Source organism: Sminthopsis crassicaudata, chromosome 3 (assembly GCF_048593235.1).
Source record: "Sminthopsis crassicaudata isolate SCR6 chromosome 3, ASM4859323v1, whole genome shotgun sequence".
In the NCBI taxonomy this organism is placed as follows: Eukaryota; Metazoa; Chordata; class Mammalia; order Dasyuromorphia; family Dasyuridae; genus Sminthopsis; species Sminthopsis crassicaudata.
The window spans coordinates 299,906,051-299,927,862 of record NC_133619.1 but is presented as its reverse complement, the minus strand read 5'-3'; the positions used below and the strand labels follow the sequence as shown (position 1 = coordinate 299,927,862).

The window sequence follows — 21,812 nt, the reverse complement described above, 5'->3', positions numbered from 1 at the left end:
TCAGAAATACAAAGTATGTAAAATAAAAATGCCCATTGCCTTACTTATTCATTTTCACTATGCAAATAGCTCAGCTTCTTCATTAGGTAGAAATTATTTCACAAAGATGCTATATTTTTCCATATCAACAGTCATTCTGTTAGAAAAAAAAAAATACTCCACAACTTTCCCTTGCAGTCTTGATCATCCATTATTCATTCATCTATCTTCAGATATGCCCTTAAAGCATCTTTGGCAGTTAAACTCAACTAACCTCATCTCCAAAAATCTCATTGAAGAGATATAGAAGTACGACATTCTAATAGCCTCCTCAAAAATTTAAACTCTTTACTATCAAGAAGTTTTCCCTTATATATCATCTAAATCTATTTAAATCCATTTCTTTTTGTTCCCTTCTCTCATGAGAACAAAAGCTCTATCTTTAAACATTTGCCATAACCTGAAAAGGAATTTTGAAATTATGTCCAGTGTCTCCCCAAGAGACTGAGATAAATAACTGCCACTTATTTAAGCTGCATATTTTTCAACTTTTTGATCCTCCTTATGATTGTTTTCTTCACTCCTGGATCCCAGAACTGAGGCCAATGTTAAGGGCCACATCAAATTAGAAGGGAAATTAATGGTTCTTAAGTATAATTTTGTCCATATTACCCAATATTTTATAATTTTTAAATGACATAGTGTTAATGGATACTCATGTCAAAGCTCAAAAATATACATCTACAGTCAGTATCTCTATATAAACAACAGTCAATTGTTAAATTGCTCTTTTATCTTATGAATTTTCTCATTCCACAGGCACTTAATGCCTTTAGTGAGTTATTATCAACAAAGGAATGTGACTGTCGTTTTCACTTTAAAGTTCCATATAAGTCATTTCTTATTGAAACCTGATTAATTTCTCTAACATTTCAAATATCTACCACCTGATGAGCAGCAGGACAGATTAACTGATAGGTCCAACTTTGGGGCTCATCAGGGAGCATATGAAAATGTTTTCTACAAAACCAAAACCTCAGAATAAAATATGTATTTTAAGTAATGCTCATAGCAGTGTTTTCTAGTAAGGCAAATCTCAAAATAACAGGATAAAATAAATACCCACTTTACCCAACTCAAACATTCTCAAGCCTACTTATCTCATCTGTTAACTTGCTCTCCCCTAGGGTCTTTTCTCAGGATTTTCTCACCACTTGGTTATAGCTTGTTGCTTATCAGAGTGAAATTGCATCCTTGCAATCTTGAAGGCATTTTATGAATGTTCATTATTTTTTAAATATTCTTAAGAATTCTAGCTTTCCCTAAGCTCCAAGACTTTTAGTTTCTCTCAATATTAAGTGGAAGAATTTGTGTGTGTGTGTACATGTAAAATTATATGTAATATATGTATGTTTGTTTACATAATATAAACATATGTATATATTTATACTACATATATGTAAATATTTTAAATATATACATTTCCATCTTATACATACATACATACACTTAACATCTAAAGCAAGAATCCCCTAGTAATTGAGAAAGTTTACTTCCATTTTACAAACATGTAAATGACACAAAGAGTTAGCTTTTTTCTGTATTCTCCTCACTCATTTATCTAAATTTTAATGTAAAACCAAAAAAAAAAAAAAAAACAAAAAAAAAACACCTATACCAGAATTCCTTCACATCAGTAATGCTTTTTATTTCTCTTAGGCTTCTTCTTTGCCATTTGGTCAAATTTTATAAACCCATTTTATATCTCCAAGTTTCCCCTATTTTTTTGCCAATCCCAATGTTGTTTATACTTACTCAGATCTCTGTTATTAACTCCCTTGGTCCTTCTGACCCATGGTAAGTATGACCACAACAGGGCCCTCAGTAAAGACCTAAAACTCGTTGTCTAGGAATTTTTTCATTCAATTTATTGAATGATCCATGCATCTCAAATAATATAATTGGAAATCCTCCCTGGAGGCAGAAGAATGAACTTCAACTAGAAGTTTTAATATCATTCTCATAATTATAAAACTGTCTTCAGTTCTGATTACTAAACCTTGTGGAAAGTTTCCAGTAGAGGCTAAAATAAAAAAGTTTCCCTTATAAGAAGAAAAGTTAATTCTCAGCTTACTGGGAGCAGAAAAAAGGATGCCTCAGCATATTGTATCTCTGTTGCTTGAGGTTTTAACTGAGCCATTAATTAACCAGACCAGCCCCTGGAACCTAAATTGAGGAAGTCCAGGAAGCTGCAATTGGAGAAGGAATGATACTTAACTCACACCAGGAAAGAAATAGGTTTTTAATTAAATTGGGTAACACCCCCAAAAGTTGCATGGCCCTGTTCTTTTTCTAATTAAGAAAAGCAAATTTTCAGGTCATCAAGGGAATCAGAGAAGCTTTTCAATTCCCTGTTGGCTCCAGATTCCATGGAGAAATGGACAAAATACAACCAGGGACAAAACTGAGAACAGGACCCTATTTTTGCATCAGAGAATGAAAATGTGGTTGAATTTAAGGTGGGTGTGTAGGAGTTAATGAGGTATGAACAGGAGAGGGGAAAAAAATGCTATTTTAAAGTAAATCTGCCAACTTTTATTAACTGCTTCTCAGAACTCTCTACAACTGATCTCAATGCCATGAGGTATTGCTTCCAGGAAACATTTACCTTTTTTGAGTATTTGTCTTCTTTCCTCGAGCCTGTTTCCTTTCTGTAGTTGCAGAAATGGGGAGGAAGAAAATTCACCTCTCAGCAATATTTTAAGGGAAATAACATCTTCTTTCTAGACTCAAAGATCAGGCTGTCCACATTAATGGACATGTGTGCTATTTCAATGGATTATATTTCATTTATACTGGATCTAACCATTCAAAAACAAGAAGGTGGATTTTTTCCTTTCTAAACCTGAACATGTACATCCCAAATGAGTCAACCCTGTAAGATTATCATTCTGGCAAGTTGTAGACCTTCAAAACTTTCAGGTTATCTCTTTCAGAGAGATTAAAAACAGCCTAATTTCAGGACCAATTTGTAAGTCGTCAGAGAAAAGAGGTTTATGGTATTTAGCCCCAAAATTATTCATATTTCATTCCATGATTAATTAGGGAGTCTATGGTTTGATATGCCGGAATATATAATATTATAAATTGTCTCTCCCACTGTATTTACTGGATATAATTTTGATTATATTGATAATATATGAGAATTTCTTAGGACCATAGAATTTCAGAGTCAGAATGAGTCTTTAAGATGATTTATGGAGGGGGCAGCTAGGTGGCACAATAAATAGCACACCAGCCTTGAATTCAGGAGGACGGGAGTTCAAATCTGGTCTCAGGCACTTAATACTTCCTAGCTATGTGACCCTGGGCAAATCACTTAACCCCAGCCTCAAAAAAAAAAAAAAAAAAAAAAAAAAAAAAGATGATTTATGGAGCAGCTAGGTAGAACAGTGGACAGAGCACCAGCCCTGAAGTTAGGAGGACCAGAGTTCAATCTGATCTTAAACACTTAACACTTCCTAGCTGTGTGACCCTGGGCAAGTCATTTAACTCCCTCCCTCCCCCCCCAAAAAAAGCGATTTGGAACAACTCCAACATTCTTCAGATGAGGAATTTATGCCACAGAGAATTTATGACTTCTTACTAAATATTTCCTTTAAATAATGATTCTCTCCTCCAATAATTTCTCTAAGCTTCTTCATTTGTATTTGATTAATTGCCTCTAACTGGACTTTAAGTTGGAAATAAGAAGCCCTATTTGTTCCTGGTCTAGTTCTTATAGCTTCTTCCCAGTAAAAATCTCATCTTCTTTCTGTAGATTTGCTCAATTTTTTTTTCAATTATTAGGAAATGTTGCCCTTGTGACCTCTCCAAGAAGCCTGAGAAATAAGAATACTTACATAAAGGAGAGCAGAATGTGGAAATATCTCTGTTTTCCACTATGGTAGAATACTGAAGGACTACCCCAAAAGGAAAAAAAGGAGGAAAAGGAGAAGGAAAAAAAGAAGAGAAGGGAGGAAGGAAGGAAAAAAGGAGAAAAAGAAATCAAAGTTATAGATGGGAGAGTCTGAAGGGAACTTCAAGGTAGACTAGTCAATTTTATGCTAGAGTTGAGGAAATTGAAATTATGGAAAAGAGTCACATCTTTATGGTACACAGTAAATTTTTATAATTTAATTTTTTTCTCTCAATTCTTGAGTAAAATAAATATCTTAGAGAAATATAAAATATTGCTTATAAGACTTTTTTTAAAGGGCAGGATTTCATATTATTGAAAAGAATCATTATTCTTAAGTACAAAACTAAGTTTTAAAAAATAATATTTTTAAATAATAGCTTTTTTTCAAAATATATGCAAAGATAGTTTTCAACATTCATCTTTGCAAAACCTTTTTTCCCAAATTTTTCTCCCTTCCTTTTCTTCCCTCTCCCATAGACAGAAGTAATCCAATATATGTTAAACATGTGCAATTCTTCTATACATATTTCCACAATTATCATGCTGCACAAGAAAAATCAGATCAAAAAGGGAAAAAAAATGAGAAAGAAAATAAAAAGCAAACAAACAACAAAAAAAGAGGAAAATATTATGTTGTGAGCCACATTCAGTCCCCATGGTCCTCTTTCTGGATGTAAATGGCTCTCTCCATCGCAAGTCTATTGGAATTGACCTGAATCGACACTTTGTGGAAGAGAGCCATGTCCATCAGAATTGATCATTACATATTCTTGTTGCTGTGTAATATATTCTCTTGGTTCTACTCATTTCACTCAGCATCAGTTCATATAAGTCTCTCCAGGCCTTTCTGAAATCAGAAATTTCTTATACAATAAAAATATTCCACAACATTCACATACCATAACTTATTCAACTATTCCCTAACTGAGAGTGGGCAAACTCTCAGTTTCTAGTTCCTTGCCACTACAAAAAGGACCGCCATCAAAGATTTTTGCACATAGGGGTCCTTTATCCTTTTTTATGATCTGTTTAAAAGATTTTCAAAAATACTTTCCCTTTCTTTAAAAAAAAAAATCAATTTCCATATCACCAGTCAGCTCTAAAATCACAGAATATAAGTATGAATATAAAAGAGCTTTCTGCTATTTAGAAGAATTATTAGGTAAATACAATTAATTGACAGAAGTGAAGCTGATAAACAATTCGAATTAACATGACATAGGGTTGAACTTAAATTAGAAGAGAGAATATTATAATTGGGAATGACCAATTCTCATTCATCAACAAAATTTGAGACTTCTTGGAAAAAATATAGAGACTAGAGATAGATGGGGGGGGGGGAATCATCTCAAATTTCTGAATAACTGTGGCTTTTTCTCTCATATTAGAAAAAAAGTCTGCACCCTACTCTACTGAAGAAAGCATCAGAGGAATTAAAATAATCATATCCATTGCTATCAAAGTAGAGAAATTTCTTAGATTAGGATCAAATGAGAAAAAGGAATCCCTTGAAGATAATTAATGAACTCATACAGATAGATGAAGTCAGAGATAAAAGTGTGCATTAACAAACTATTAGTAACAGAAAAATTTCCAGCAGTGAACAGCTGAATGGCCAGAAGGAATTTCTTGACTGTTTACCAGTAAACCAAAAAATAATTTTGTTTCACATACCAATCCTTAACACTTCAGCCCATTAAAAAGCTTAGTGTTTTGACAGCAAATATGTAGGAAAAAAAAAGAATGATCTTCACCAAAACCTGCTTTTGAAAGCCATTCTCATTATTTCCATCTGTCACCATTTCTTGGTCTCCTGCTGACAAAGGGGCAAATCAGTTTCTACTTTTATTCTCTTGACTTTGCAATATTTTGAGGAATGTTGTGACTTCTGTCCTTAGATAAAATTATGTCAGTAGGGCACAAAATGACAAGCCATATTGTGACATTCTATGACACAAATGACTCACTCATTCATTACATAGTAAAATCTTTAGAAATTATAAAGAAGAAAGTCATGATCCTAGAACTATATTTAACTTTTTTATTCAATCACAAAAATTTTCCTTTCACTAGGTCTTTCTGCATGGTAGCTCTTTCCAGGGACATTTGCTAATTTTCTTCTTACCTTTAAAATGATGCTTTCAACCTTAGGAATTTTAGCTTTTCTAAAAGCTTTGGAAACAAAAGAGGAAAGATAATTTATTCCCACTTTATCACCAAGAAGGAATCTTCCCTAAGCCAAGATAAGCATTAATCTTATCTCTAGGCTCAACTCAGCACTTTTCTACCAGACTAGGTTTTTTCCTAAGTTGTATCCTTACTATATTATGGGACATGAGACAATAAAATATGAAAATCATTCACTCTCCTAGAAAGACTACTTAGGGCCTGGGTAGGAGTCTTTCCCCACCCCAGAGGACTTCTCTGTATGAGGATGTCCTCCTTGTCAGCCTTCTTGCTGAGATCACTGCAAGCTAGTTCAACATATAGTTTGCTTTGTATATAATATTTTATATACAATATAAAATATACTATATATATGTATATACATATATACATATATATATATATATATATATGTATATACATATATACATATATATATATATATATATATAAATATTTATATACATAAAATAACAGCTCCTAGAAGGCAGGGGATGATTGTCTTTAGCATCTTTTTTTTTTTTTTTTAAATCCCCAGTACTTTGTATCCCTAGGCACACAGTAAATGCTTAATAAATCTTCATTAATTGATTGATAAAATATCACTACATAATCTAAGTAGAATTATCCTTTTTTTTTTACCATCATGTTCCTTTTTTATTTTTTCTCCTGGGGGAAACAGTTTGTAGGACCTTAGATTTTGGTAAGAGATACTTTAGAGGCCATTAATTCAATGGCTAGATGAGGAAATTGCATCTCTGAGGAGTTAAATAACCTGTCCAATAACTAGTTTGTGACGCATGGATTCAAAGGAAGGTTCCCTGATTCTACATCCAGAATTATTTCTACTATAAGTAGCAAAAGACAGCAATGAAGAAAAAAAAAGAAACCAAAATACCCTGCAAATGAGAAGAAAGGAGGCAGGCAGAAAAACCTAAAAAAGAATGGTGTTGAAATAGAAATGGAAAAAAACAAAACAAAATAAAACCAAAAGCTCACATGGGGCTGAGTCCATCTGGTTATTTTACCTGGAAGTTTCTTTTCTCTGAAGCTGTGAGGCATCTAAATAGCAAACCACAAATTGTTTCTGTAGAAAACAAATACTATGATGTTCTGATACAATTCCTTAGGCCCTCAACTGACTTCAGGTTATATTTATAAAACAAAAACAAAAATTGATTTTGGTTAATGTGGAAATGGAAATATGCCAAAATTATTTGCATCAATGGAGCAGGCATATTGATTCTTAAAGTCACAAATTCCCAATACAATAATTACCAGTAATCTTTGAAAAGCAAGCCATAAAGATATCCTAAATAGCATAGCAAAGTTGAAATTTGATTCCAGACCCTCTCATTCCAAATTTGGGGCTCTTTTCAAGGCACCACATTTTCCCAATTTTAGTGTAAGATCCAAGGAGTATGACAGGTCCTAGAAAATTTGGAAGTTACAAGTACCTCCCTGAAGAGGTACTTTACACTTTAAAAGGTATCAAGTGTTCATTAAGTATTAGTGTTGTACTAGGCTTCTAGAAGATAAAGAAAGGATATATAAAATAATTCAAATAAGATAAATTATTTACCCTTGAGGGTGATACATACAAGATAATATTATGAATATATAAGTAAGATATCAAGCTTCAAGAGGCAATATGGTAACACAGTAAATAGAAAGCTGGTCTTAGAATCAGGATAGTAAGAACAATTTATCAAGGTCCCCTTGACACCTACTAACTACTGTGACCCTAGAAAAAATCATTTAATTTTTAAGGATCCCAGACAACTCTTTAAGACTTTAAGGCTCACAAAAGTTTCTGATCTGTTTGGTATAAGAATTATTTCCCAAGGAAGTTCTATATGCCAATGAAATCACAAATCTATCACCCCAAAATTATCCACCAAGAGTTTATCATAAAAATCAATTTGAGGAGCTGATTTCCAACATGTGTTTATCATATACACCAATGAGGAGGTTAGGATAAAGACTATTTGAAAATTCAGTCTCAGAATTCATCTTATCTAAGGCCACAAGGAAGAATAAGTTTAAAAGGGCTTAAAATGTGCTGCATTATTCTCCCCCCCACCCCCGTAAAGCTTTTCAACTTGATAGTCAGATATTGCAAAAAGTAGCTACTGAGTTTCATGTCTCTTTTCAAATATAATCTAAGTTTAAATCAAGATTCCAGGGAAGTAAGTGGCAATAGCCCAGAAAGCATAAAAGTATTTTTGAATAAACTTGAAATAACAGCTGAGCACAGGTGTGTTTTGCATGGGAAGGAAATTTCCAGAGCCCACAACAGCTTTTGTATAAATATACAAAAGTAGAATTTCTCATAATTACTACATTGAATCCTACTTTCCAGGAGAGATACAAATATTTTAGGCCTTTTCATATATTTTTTCCAGGGACTGTAATATATTTTTATGCATCAATTTAAGTTGTCTGACTCATTTTTTTTTTAACTGTATGAAGGGGCAGCTAGGTGGCGCAGTGGATAGAGCACCAGCCTTGAATTCAGGAGGAACTGAGTTCAAATCTGCTCTCAGACACTTAACACTTCCTAGCTGTGTGACCCTGGGCAAGTCACTTAACCCTAGCCTCAAAAAAAAAAGAAAAAGGAAAAAAAAGAAAAAGAAAACTGTATGAAAATTACAATTGTGGATTTTTAAAAAATAAAACCTGATCGCTATTGTTATCAGCCTTTTTGCTGCTTGAAAAAATAAAGCTGAGGGAAAGAGCTTGAGGCTAAGAAAATGGAAACATCATAGAAGATTCAAGATAAATAAAATAATATAAAGCAATAATAGTTAAAGTTAGAGAAAAAGAATCCCAGGATTCATACTCATATACATCCAAAAATGCTATAATATGCAGGGATATCAGAACCTACATTTATTATATTTTACAAGAGTCATTGAAAAAGATAATCTAAATAGATTTAAAGATGAATTCAAAGACTCTACAATCTTTTAATCATTCACTAAACAGTGACTAAACACTTCTTATGGAAAGGCATTATATCAAATAAGAGCTTTAATGCCCCCTCCCCAAAAAAAGTAACATTAGCAATAGCAATACTCTCCCATTATTAGAGGCAAGTAATCCAAGACAATTTTTGCTTTTAAATTACTATTAACATAATTTAGTTTACTTAATTCCATCACAAGCACTATCTCTGCCATTATTAGCATATAGCCAGAGGTTCCAAGCATAAGCTTTTAAAATAAGTGGATGTGTGTTTTTAAATCCAAATCTTAAACATTGAATTATCTTTTTTACCTTTATATGGCATGAATGTGGGGCCAGGGAGAGGAGGGAATTAAGGTTTTTAAGAAGGTAGACAAGAAATAGAATCAAGTTTCAAAAATAATCTCAATAGAGGAGAGGATTTGAATTGAAACAACAAAGTGAAAATGATGCAGAAAAATGTAAAGTTTTGCACTAAAGGCAGTTAGGTGGCTCACTGGATAGAGTTCCAGCCCTGGAGTCAAGGTACATAAATTCAAATCTGACCCCAGACACTTACTAGCTATGTGACCCAGGACAAGCCCCTGAATTCCCATGTGCCTCAGTTCCTCATCGGTAAAATGAAGACAAACTTAGAGAGGGAAATGGGAAATCACTCCAATATCTTTGTCAAGAAAACTGTCTGTGAGGTCATTCCTGAAAGACTGATCAAAATATACATAGAGTTTCAAAAACTCAACTGTACAGGTATCAGAATGAGGGAGATCTAGTTTAAGTAACTATGTCTTAAAAAAAAAAAAATCAATGTCTAGACAGCATGATTTGGAAGATAAAGAGTCAGAGTTTGCATCAGGAAGACTTGCTTATGACACATCTTTGCCTCATCATTCCAGGCAAGTTACTTAAACTCTTTAATACACCTAGGAGACCACTGCAATGACCCATGTTGGAGGTGACAGGGATCAGAACATGAGGGGATAACAGTAGGAATAGAAAAAAACTGAAGAGTAAAAGAAAGATGAGAAGAGAAGAGAAGAGAAGAGAAGAGAAGAGAAGAGAAGAGAAGAGAAGAGAAGAGAAGAGAAGAGAAGAGAAGAGAAGAGAAGAGAAGAGAAGAGAAGAGAAGAGAAGAGAAGAGAAGAGAAGAGAAGAGAAGAGAAGAGAGGGAGGGAGGGAGGGAAGGAAGGAAGGAAGGAAGGAAGGAAGGAAGGAAGGAAGGAAGGAAGGAAGGAAGGAAGGAAGGAAGGAAGGAAGGAAGGAAGGAAGGAAGGAAGGAAGGAAGGAAGGAAGGAAGGAAGGAAGGAAGGAAGGAAGGAAGGAAGGAAGGAAGGAAGGAAGGAAGGAAGGAAGGAAGGAAGGAAGGAAGGAAGGAAGGAGGAAGGAAGGAAGGAAGAAGGAAGGAGGAGAGGAAGGAGGAGAGGAAGGAAGGAAGGAGAGGAAGGAAGAAAGAAGGAAGGAAAGAGGGAGGGTTAGCAAGAGGGAGGGAGAGAGGAAGGGAAGACAGAAAGGAGAGAGGAAGGGAGGGATGGAGGGAGAGAGGTAAGATGGGAGGGTGGGAGAGAAAAAGAAAAAAAGATGAAGAAGAAAGAAAAAGAGGAGGAAGAAGAGAGGAGGAGGAGGAAGAAGAGAAGAGGAGGAGGAGCAGAAGAAGCAAAAGCAGAACAAGAACAAGAACATAACAACAACAATAGTATGTAGTGCATAATTAGATATGAAGAGCTAAAGAAAAAGAAGATTTAGCTGAGTTGAAGATTTTGGCTCTAGAGAACAGAGAATGGGAAGTTGGGGGGGGGGAAGAATAAGTAAGAATGGAAAGATTAGGGTAATGAGTTAAATTTGAGATCTGCTGAGTTTAACTTATCATTCAATTAGAAATCATAAAAATTTAAATTTAGTTCCTGATCTAGAGCTGAAAGAGATCTCAGAGAACATATAGTTCAATTTTCCTCATTTTAGAAATGCCCCAAATTATACAAGCAGTAAGCATCACAGGTGGGATTTGAAAGCCAGGCTCCTAAACTTTGGATTTAGTGCTTATACCATGCTACTTCCATCATCCTAAAATGAAATGAGAAGATCTTATTAAAAAGAAAGTTTAAGCTCAAAGTGTACTATTTTTTTTTTGCAGTTTTTCCTTTCTTGTGATTTTTCCCTTTTTTTCTGAGTATTTGAGAAGCTGGAATGGAAAAGAATAAATTTTATACAAAATGTAGATCTAAGTGCAAAGAATGGACTTTCATCTATACAAGGAAATGTCCCTTCTCATTACCTCTACAATTAAGAGCAAAAGAATATAAATTTCCAAGTAAGACAATAACTTTCATGCTTCATTCACACTTAATAACTTTCTGAGTTATTCAATCTCCCAGTTAAAAGTTATCTAAATTACACAGGCAATAAAAAGCTATATAAGTTGTATCAGTTATATACACATTAAACATATCTGCATTATAAGCTCTCAATTTGACAAAGCACTAGAACAAGGGGTTACACAATCAAAGAAAAGGGGGGGACAGGACGGGAATTCTGATTTGAATTGAAGAATTATAAAAGATATAATTTCCCCTCCTCCTTTTTTACCCTAAGCTACAAAGGAATAATACATATTTTTAAAACAGTTGAAACAATAAAGATTATGGGATATAGAAGAAAACGAGAACTGAAATAAAGAATACTTGGATTTGATTCCTGGCTCTACCACTTAATAGCTGTGTGATAGGAAAGATATCACCTACTCAATCTAAGTTTCGGTTTTTTATACTGGAAAATGAGGATAACAGTATTGGTGTTGCATTTTCTTATAGATCCAGTAAAATAATGTATATGGAAAGCATTTTGAAAATGGCACTCTGGGAATCTGATAAATGTCATAATAATTTGGGAGGGAAAGAATGGAATATTATTTCAAAAAAAGTACTTTACCACACTGGAATTGTTAAAGAAATCAGACTTTGAATATAGAAGAGATGACTTATAGCATTTTCTCAGAACAAGTCATACAAATCTGTGTGGGCATTTTAGATTCAAATTATGATAAATCCACAACTTTTATCTAAATTGCTCACATAGATCTGGCTGACCTATGTACATCAAACCAAGCTGATGTTTGTGATTTCAGGGAATAAAGCTATTTCTACTTACCCTTTCTTCAAATAATTGCATTTATAATCCTTTCTTCCATCTGTAGAAAGTCACACCAAGGGAAGTTTATCCCACAAGTAGCTAGGCAAATGTAAGACTGCTTTCTAGAGTAATCAAATTCTTATTTCCTTCCCTTCCTCCATTCACCTTGAGAAATTGAAATTGTTCAAATAAAACCCATCTATTCCACTAAGTAAAGCCAGGCATTTTTCTCTATCTCCTTCCCTGATGTTACCTCTACAGAGATTAAAAAGTGAACTTCTTCAGAGGAAGAACTGCCTGGCTCTTCTATTTGTAATACAATGTTTCACATTAGCTCTTCACATACAATAAAATGTTTCACAAATGCTTTTTCCATTCATTCATTCATTCATTTTTATACATATGTTCAATCCTGTGAGATTGTAAGTAGTTTAATGACAGTGTTTTCTTAAAACACATTTTCCTTATTTTTTTTAAATTTGGGTACATTTAGTATTAGTTGTGCAGTAACAGTTAATTCTTCCTGTCCTAGTCCAAATAGCAGAAATATACTTTTTTTTGAGGCAGATTGATTGATCTAAATGACAAATGACATCTTTTTTCTTCCTTTTTTAAACATTCTTTTGTTTTTATGTTGTTAATTAAAATATAAGCTTTTTGTAAAACTCCTCTTTAAGGTTTTACATTTAAAAATCATATTTAGAAGGAGGAAAAATCCTTGAGCCATTGTGACTAGAAAGATAATAGATTCAGGACACCTCCTGGCTTATCACATATGGAAAGCACAATGATTGCAATGGATTTTAAAATTTGGAACTGGCAAAAAAACAGGAAGAATATATTTAATGGAGGAATAATTACAGAGTCACTGAAATTTCTAAATCATTCAGTAATACTCAATAAACGGTTATTAATTATCTACTATGTGCCAGGCACTGTGCTAAGTTCTGAGGACATAAAAACAGCCAAAAAGACAATCCCTACCCTTGAGGAGCTTACAATCTAATGTTAAAGACAATATGTGAATAAACATGTATCAACATATCCAGGATAAATAAGAAATAATTAGTAGAGAGCACTAGCATTATGAAGAAAAAGATGGAAAATTTCAAGATATCCCTAAACTTTAATTGCTAGCTAAGCAATCCATATGTATGAGAATTAAAAGCAAAGAATTGCATTTGTCTGATATCAATTAACAAATTTACCTCAAGGACAGATATAATATGTTCATATCAGAAGACAAAATACTTCAGTTACCTTATTGACAAGGGTGACTATATCGCCTTCTCTGATTGTCAGTTCATCCTCATTCTGTGCTTCATAGGGAAATATGACTTTGCAATAATCCTTACCTATTAAAAAAAAAAAAAAGGCACATGATTTTTATAGAGCTGTAACCAACTAGCTTCTTCATAACATGTTTTCACCCATAGGCTAGGAGAAAACATCTAGAACACATGAAAAATAGAGTAACATTATATATAAAACTTAATAGATAATACCCAAGATTATACTTCTCCCACTCTCTTCAAGGACAATCTGAAATTAATAAGTCCTACTAACTGCTTTATTTTATGGAATATTGAAATGAGAAAATAAGTATCAATGAAATTTTTTTAACTAATATAATTCATCTACACTTAGTAACAACAAATTTAAACAATTTCCTTCCTCCAGTTTTCACACACATAATTTTACTAAATAAGAAGTCTTATTCCCAAACATTCCCCAAATTCACATGTTACACAGGAGAACCAATAAGATGAATAAGACTAACATACATTCTGACAAGAAAACTCAACAGTTTCCTTTAACAACATTAAACTAAGTTGAAATAGTTGCATGAAATTTTGTTTATATAAATAGACAACTAGAAACCTTCAATGATATTGGCTACATGGCCTAATGTATGGGGCAGCTAGGTAATGTGGTGGATAAAGCAATGGCCCTGAAGTCAGGAGATCCCAAGATCAAATTCAGCCTCTGATACTTATTAGCTGTATGACCCTGGCTAAGTCACTTAACCCATTACCTTAAAAAAAAAATTACACCCATATACATGCAAAAATATATCTACATTCATATTATGGCTCATATACAAAATCCCACCAATTTTTTGTTTTTTATTACCATTTTTATCTGAGCCATGCCTCAAAGAAGAAAAACACTACCAATTTAAAAATACTGAAAAATTGAAATACCAGGTGAATTAGCAGGATGAAAATATAGTTTGAAAATATAGTCATCTACATTTTTCATGGGCACAAAGCTTGTACATTAGAAGGTATTTAGATTTTGAAGAGGCAGGAAAACAAGATCACTAGAACAGTCATTTGAGGGAGATTTTGTTTAATTTGTTTAGGATATGTTAAAAATTAACAACCTTAAAATTTTCAAATGGCTCTAAACTTTTGCTTTATACATGGGCTAATCTCTGCATAGTTATATATTAATGACTCTATAACTACTTACATATTTATTTCAATATAATATATACATATACTATCCATCCAATCAGTCACTCTTAGAAATAAATTTAACTCTTCAGCAAGGCTAACACTATACTATCTATAATCAATGTGTTTATTGAAATTATAGATTCATTAAAAATCAGCTAGTCAGTCAAATGTGTAAACATTTTTCATGTTTGGGTTTGAAAGCATTAGTTACATGAATAAACTATTAGTGTTGAAACCCCAAGCATCACAAGAGGCACAATTCATCAATCACTGATAATCTACATTTAAGTCTATTCAGTGTTTATTTGAGCACCAACTATGTATAAGACACTGTGCTAAGCAGTGAAAAGGAAAGATCTGTGTGAGATAGAGATTCTTTCCTCAAGTAGATTATAGTTAAGTGGGAGAGACAAAGCTAATACATACCTAGACCATATAGAAATATGAAGACCAAGTCAAAAGAAACAAAGTTGGTATATGTATCATTTTATATAATAACAAATGGCATTTATGGATCACTTTAAGGTTTGCAAAAGCTTTACAATGTTACTTCATAGATCTTCACAAGAATCCTATGAGACAGATGCTATTATTACTCTCATTTTACAGTAAGAAACTGAAACTGAGAGGCATGAAGTGAATTGTCCAGAGTCAAAGTTAAATGTCTGAAAAGTATTTGAATTCGGGTCTTCCTGACAATAGGTTCAGTTCCTTATCCAGCATAATTCACTTCTAAATCCTTTCTAACAAACATAGCTTGCATTTATATAGCACCTATTATGTGCCAGATACTGTGCTAGTCATTTATAAATATTATCTCATAAATAGCACCTGGGAGCTAGGTACTATTATTATCCCCATTTTATAGTTGAGTAAATGAGGCAAATAGAAGTTATATGGCCTGCCCAAGATCCCACAGCTAGTAAGTGCCTGAGAATGGATTTGAAATTGTCTTCCTGATCCCAGGCCCAGTACTCTATCCACTGTACCACCTGGATATTTTATTATCTTCATTATCTACCCCAGTAATGTCAAAATCCTCAAATATTCTCTGGTGTGTATGTTGCTAAATATATTTGTCTTCCCTATGTTGTTAATATTAAATATTGCCACTTTTGAGTCATTCAAATATTACAAATGAAAAAAATTTTGAAGAACTAAAAATCCATAAGGAAAACCTTCTAGGGGATAAATAACTATCATTCATTCACTCATTCATTCATTCATTTCCCTCAATTATTAGCAGTAAATTTCAAAATCATAACAACCTTGAATAAACACTATTTCAAAAGAACACTGTTTTACACAGTCCTGGAAATCTACTATCTATGACAAAATAAGCCTCATGGCTTTTAAATAATTCTTACTTTATCAGCCATTGAGCTATCCTAAGACTATGTAGACGTGTGGCCATTTTTAGAACACTGACAGAACAATGATTTAAAAAAAAAATAGTGCAAACTTAATAGGTCCTATTCCCATTAACTGCTGTTAAATAAGTTAATAAAGAAAGTCCTGGTAGGAAAACTATTGCAATAGCCTGTCTGAAGAACTATTAAACAAAGTAGTAAATAATATCACCTTTTTCAGTCCTATCCTATTTTTCATGAACCCCTTTGGAGTTTTCTTGGCACAGATATAGGAATGGTTTGTCATTTCCTTCTCCAGTTCATTTTACAGATGAGGAAATTGAGGCAAACAGAGTTAAGTAACTTGCCCAGGGTCATACAGCTAATAAGTGTCTGAGACCAGATTTGAACAGGGGAAGATAAGTTTTCCTGACTTCAGGACCAGCACTCCATCCACAGAGCCAGATAGCTGCCTCAATTAATCTACACAATGGTTTGTATTTTTATTAAAATGCTTTTCCTCCCATTATCACACCATATATTTACAAGTGTGTAGAATAAGTAAGATAGGTAGATAATTACTATTCCCCTTCAAAGATAAATAGGATAGGCCTATACACTGGATCTAAAAGGACCCTCCCAGATGAAGAAACTATCTTTATTCCACTGCAAATCAGCAACTTCTCTGCAACTTAAGAGTCTTGGATAGTTGCCCAGAACAACAAGAAGCCATTTGCCTAGGATCACACAAACATGGTGTGTCAGGGACAGAATGTGAACCCAGATTTTCTGGCTCCAAGTCTAGCTCTCCATCCCTTCTACCATGCAGCCTCTCCAAAGGAAATATACAGTTTAAATAACTCACAAAAATCACAAAATTAGTGGCAAAGCAAAGACTAAAACACAAGATTCTCTTCTAAGAGAACACCATGTTTTTGTCTTTAAGATTTGTCTTTAAGATTCAAGCAAATTTTAGATAAGGGATGGCCCAGGAGGGATATTAGTGTTTCTTCAATTATCAATATGTACTAATGAGAAGCCTGGTACTTTGCCTAATATATGTGTATGCTTGTGTCTCAAAGGAATCATAAATTTAGAGCTAAAAGGAACTGCAGACATCATCTAATCTAATTCCTTCATCTTAGCTGAGGAAATTGAAAAAGGCCCAGAAAAATTAAATGCCTTGCCCAGCATCACACAACAACCATGCAGTGAAGTTGGAATATATTATACTGCATAAGAGAAGGCTGTATAATGCAGCTATATGTATCTATATCCACAAATTCAAATGTGCACACATATCTCACAATTTCCTCACTGCTTACCATTCAACAATCTCAAAGGACTTCAGAAAAACAAATTAATTCCCTTAAAAATATTGCCTAAATCCAGTTTCCTCATCTTCCCTCCTCTTCATCACAAAATGTTCTCTGGAGCCACATCCTTAATGGCTTTGAATATCCTAAAATTTGGGGGTATTTTTTAATTCATTCCTTTTTTCACCCTTTTTTCCTTTTCGAAAGCTGACCTCTCTAATACTTTTTCAGGGATTCTACTCAAGTCTCTCTGATGTTAAAAACTTTCATTGAGCTCTATTACCTCCTTGAATTACTGTCCTTTCACATCAATTAAATTTCTTAAAAGAATCATTTAGAACATTATTTTCTGTAAAAAATTATGAATAAGCTGATTTTAGAAAGGCCTGGAAAGATTTACATGAACTGATGCTAAGTGAAATAAACAGAGCCAGGCATACATTGTACACAATAACAGCAAGAATGTGAAATGATCAACTATGAAAGACTGGGTTTTTCCTCAGTGGCTCAGTGATCCAAAACAATCCCCATAGACTTTGGAAAGAAAATTCCATTTGCACCCAGAAAAAAAGAACTATGGAGATTGAATGTAAATCAACACATGCTATATTCATTTCTTTTTTCTTTTTTTTTCTCTCCCATGGTTTTTCCCTTTTGTTCTGATTTTTCTCTAAACATGATTCATAAAGCAATGTATATTAAAAATAAATTAATTTTTTTAAAAAAAGAATTATCTAGGCTCATAATACATGTAAAACTGGAAGGGACACTAGAAGTCACTTCATATGTTTTCCAGATGTGGAAATTGAGGGTCAGGCAGGTCAAAAGTCAAATAAGCTGATTGGTTGGTTTTTGTTCTTCCATTTGTAAAGAGGACATCACTATCAGACCGATATGGACTTGGAAAGTTCTACCAAAGCTGGGACAAAAATAGTGAACATTTGGAGCAGAGAAGTCTCTAAATGTGTACATCTTGTGTTTCTTTTAAGCTACTGCAATTCTGGTTTAAATAATGCCTTCTTTGATTTGGGCACACCATTTTGGGCAATTCTATGTCAGTGTCTCCCAATCAATTCCAAAGTTCTTCAGAGAAACCTTGAGATGCCCTTCTATCATTTCTTCTGACCTCCATGTGAGTGTCTGCCTTGTGTGAGTTCTCTATAAAATAGCTTTTCAGGCAAATGTACATTTGGCATTTGAAAAATGTGGTCAGTCCAACGAAATTGTGCTCTCTACAGTAGAGTTTGAATGCTTGGCAGTTCAGCTTGAGAAAGGACCTTCAGTACTATCAGGCGATCTTCAGAATCTTTCTAAGACAATTCTAATGGAAGGGATTCAATTCCTGGCTTGGGGCTGACACACAGGTGTATAACAATGAGGTCAGCACAATGGCTCTACAGTGTGGTAGGAAGTCTACTATTTTTTCTCTCCTACACTTTTCTTCAGAGCTTCCTTTCAAACACTGAGCTATCTCTTGCAATAATCATATCAACCTCATTGTATAGGTAAACATCCCTGAAAAGTATACTGTCAAAGTAAGTGAACTTAGTCATAGAATTCATAATGTCTCCATTTGTTATAACCAAAGATTCCATGTATGAGTGGTGCAAGGTTGGCTGGTGATGAACTTCTGTCTTCTTAGTATTAATTGTTTAGGTCAAAATTAGCACAAAGAACAGAGAATTAATCCATATTCTGTTGCATCTCAGCCTCAAAGGCTGCACTGAGTGCTCAATTGTCAGCAAACAAAAAGTCACACATCTCTACTTTCTCTACTTTAGTCTTGACTTGTAGCCTTTTCAAGTTAAATAATTTACCATCAGTGCAGTAGCTGACCTTGATACTGTTTTTATTGTCATAGGAGAAATCTGACATCACCGAAAACATCATGTTAAAAAGCATGGAATCAGTCATACTTTACTCTACTGACCTATGGGAAAGCTTGAGAACATTATCCATTATCTAGAACCTATGCAAGCACGCTATTATAAAATTGATGAACTTCTTCAGGCGCCCAAATTTCACCCATCAGTCCAGAGTAGTTCAGGTGAAAGACACCACTGGCCCATAAATAACCTTTAGAGCATATAAATGTGCTTTGGGTATTATTTTTACCATCAGTATAAAACTGATTTCATCTGCCTTCTTACTGACCCAAGAACCCTGCATCTCTTTCAGCTTTGCTTGTACTTTATTTTTGATGGAGTTAAATACTGACTTCTTAAAGACAGACAAATTATCCTGCTGGTAAACCCTGTGGATTTCTCTTTCTTTATTTAACAGCTTCTAGATTTTCCCATCATTTTCATCTAACCAATCTTGATATTTTTGAATGTTCTGGCCTAGATGAGTAAATATAGTGTTGTTTGCCAAATCTATGAAAGCTGCCCACTTCTTTTCCTCTCTACTGTCACTTCAACTTTTCTTCCAAGTTAGCAATAAACTGTTCAGGTTTTGGTAGTCATCTTGCCTTGGGATCACCACTTTGGTTGCATGTGAATGTTGAGTTTGAAGAGAATGATCCTATGATCAGTCCAGCACTCTACACCATAAATGGTCTTTGTTACTCTCACTTTCTGCCTCTCTCTTCTCCTTACAATGATATCGTCTATTAAATCCCAGTGTTTGCTGTGAGGGTGCATCCATGAAGTTTTATTGCATGTGAGTAATGCTGGTGATGAGAACGTCAGGAGATTCACAAGCCATCAAAAGTAAGGGACCATATCAGTTCCAATTGATCAATGATGGACAGAATCAGCTATACCCAGAGAAGGAACACTGAATGTGGACTACTTGCATTTTTGTTTTTCTTCCCAAGTTATTTTTACCTTCTGAATCCAATTCTTCCTGTGCAACAAGAGAACTGTACGGTTCTGCACACATATATTGTATCTAAGATATACTATAACATATTTAACATGTATAAGACTGCCTGCTCTCTAGGGAAGGGGGTAGAGGGAGGGAAGGGAAAAGTCAGAACAAAAGTGAGTGCAAGGGATAATGTTGTAAAAAATTACCCATGCATATGTACTGTTAATAAAAAGTTATAATAATTAAAAAAAAAAGTAAGAGACCATAGCTGTTACTCTTTCCAACCCCACTTGCCATGTCTGATTGTCTGTGCCTTATCTGATGTTAAAGTCACCCAGAATTACAAACCTCTCCTCTTTGGGGTCTCCAGGTCTTTGTAAAAATGTTTTTAGATTTCATTAAGAATCATCATGATGATGATAGCTTGACATTTTCCTTTAAGTGGCAATTACATTGTCACAAGCCTATCATTTACTTCTTTGGGGAGGCAGGCAAGCATGTTAACTAGTATTGATTAAGACACATATACCACCTTCATGGTACTCCCTATGACTGTGGCAACTCCAGAAAAATGTGCATCCAGCTTTGATTTCAGTATGCTGACTTTCATTTGTTAGCCTTGTTTCACTCAGGGATACTATTTGGATATAATACTCACTGGGTTCTTGCACAACAAGAGCTGTTCATCTTTCAGGCCTACTAGGTTTTCTGTTGTCTATACCACTCTCACATTCCATATACCAGTGATGAGTGGAATCATCTTTCCAAAAGTTACTACATTTTTTGTGTGTTCCAACCATGAGATAGGACCTCCACCTGCTGTGATAAGCAAGTCTGAGTAAAACAATCTTTTTCTAGCCCCTCTTCATGCCAGAAGGTCCTTTAAAAAGGCTATTCAGAGACACCCAAGGAGCTGCTGAATCCCCTATTGCTTCAGTGAAGTGTAAAAATGACCCTTTGTTTGCATTTTATTTTCTTCTTCACTTTCTTTTCTGGCTTGATTTGATTTTTCTTGTATAGATAAAATCCTGCTACTGGATGAAGCCTTTCCCATTCCTCTTTTATGCTAGTGCCTTTCTCTGCTGACTAGTTCTTGTTCATATGTATTTGCTTACATTAGACTTGGAGCTCTTTGAAAGTAAAACTTGTTTGCCTTTCTTTGTATTTCCAGCACTTTGCACAGTACCTGGAAGACAGCAGGTGTTTTATAAATGCTTTACTACTTACTACCTATTATCTACAAACATACTACCATACTTAGATACCACCAATTCATATTCCTGTTCAAACCCCTTACCATCTGGCTTCCACAGGACACTTGAACAAAACTGTTCTCCCTCAGAGCCTCATGGTCTTAACTATTATTCTCCCTATGTCTCTGTAGCATCTGACACCAATGACAACTCTTTCTTGAAATTTACCCCTCTTTCAGTGTTTCTGATAAAGGCCTCATTTCTAATATATATAATTGACTCAAATGTCTAGGAATACAAGCCATTCCTCAATTGATTAATGTCCAAAGGATATGAGCAGATGATTTTTAGCTGAAGAAACTAAAGCCATTTCTAGTCATATGAAAAAATGGTCTAAATCACTTCTGATCAAAGAAATGCAAATTAAGACAACTCTGAGATATCACTACACACCTCTCACATTGTCTAAGATGACAGGAAAAGAT

The 21,812-nt window shown here is 34.2% G+C and overlaps 1 protein-coding gene across 1 annotated transcript in view; it reads right to left on the bottom strand.

Moving 5' to 3' along the window:
- SH3KBP1 (SH3 domain containing kinase binding protein 1) overlaps positions 1–21,812 on the bottom strand; it is a 445,745-nt gene that overhangs the window by 113,288 nt on the left and 310,645 nt on the right. The window contains 1 exon segment of the mRNA XM_074300969.1: positions 13,457–13,551. Coding sequence (XP_074157070.1) covers positions 13,457–13,551 — 95 coding nt within the window.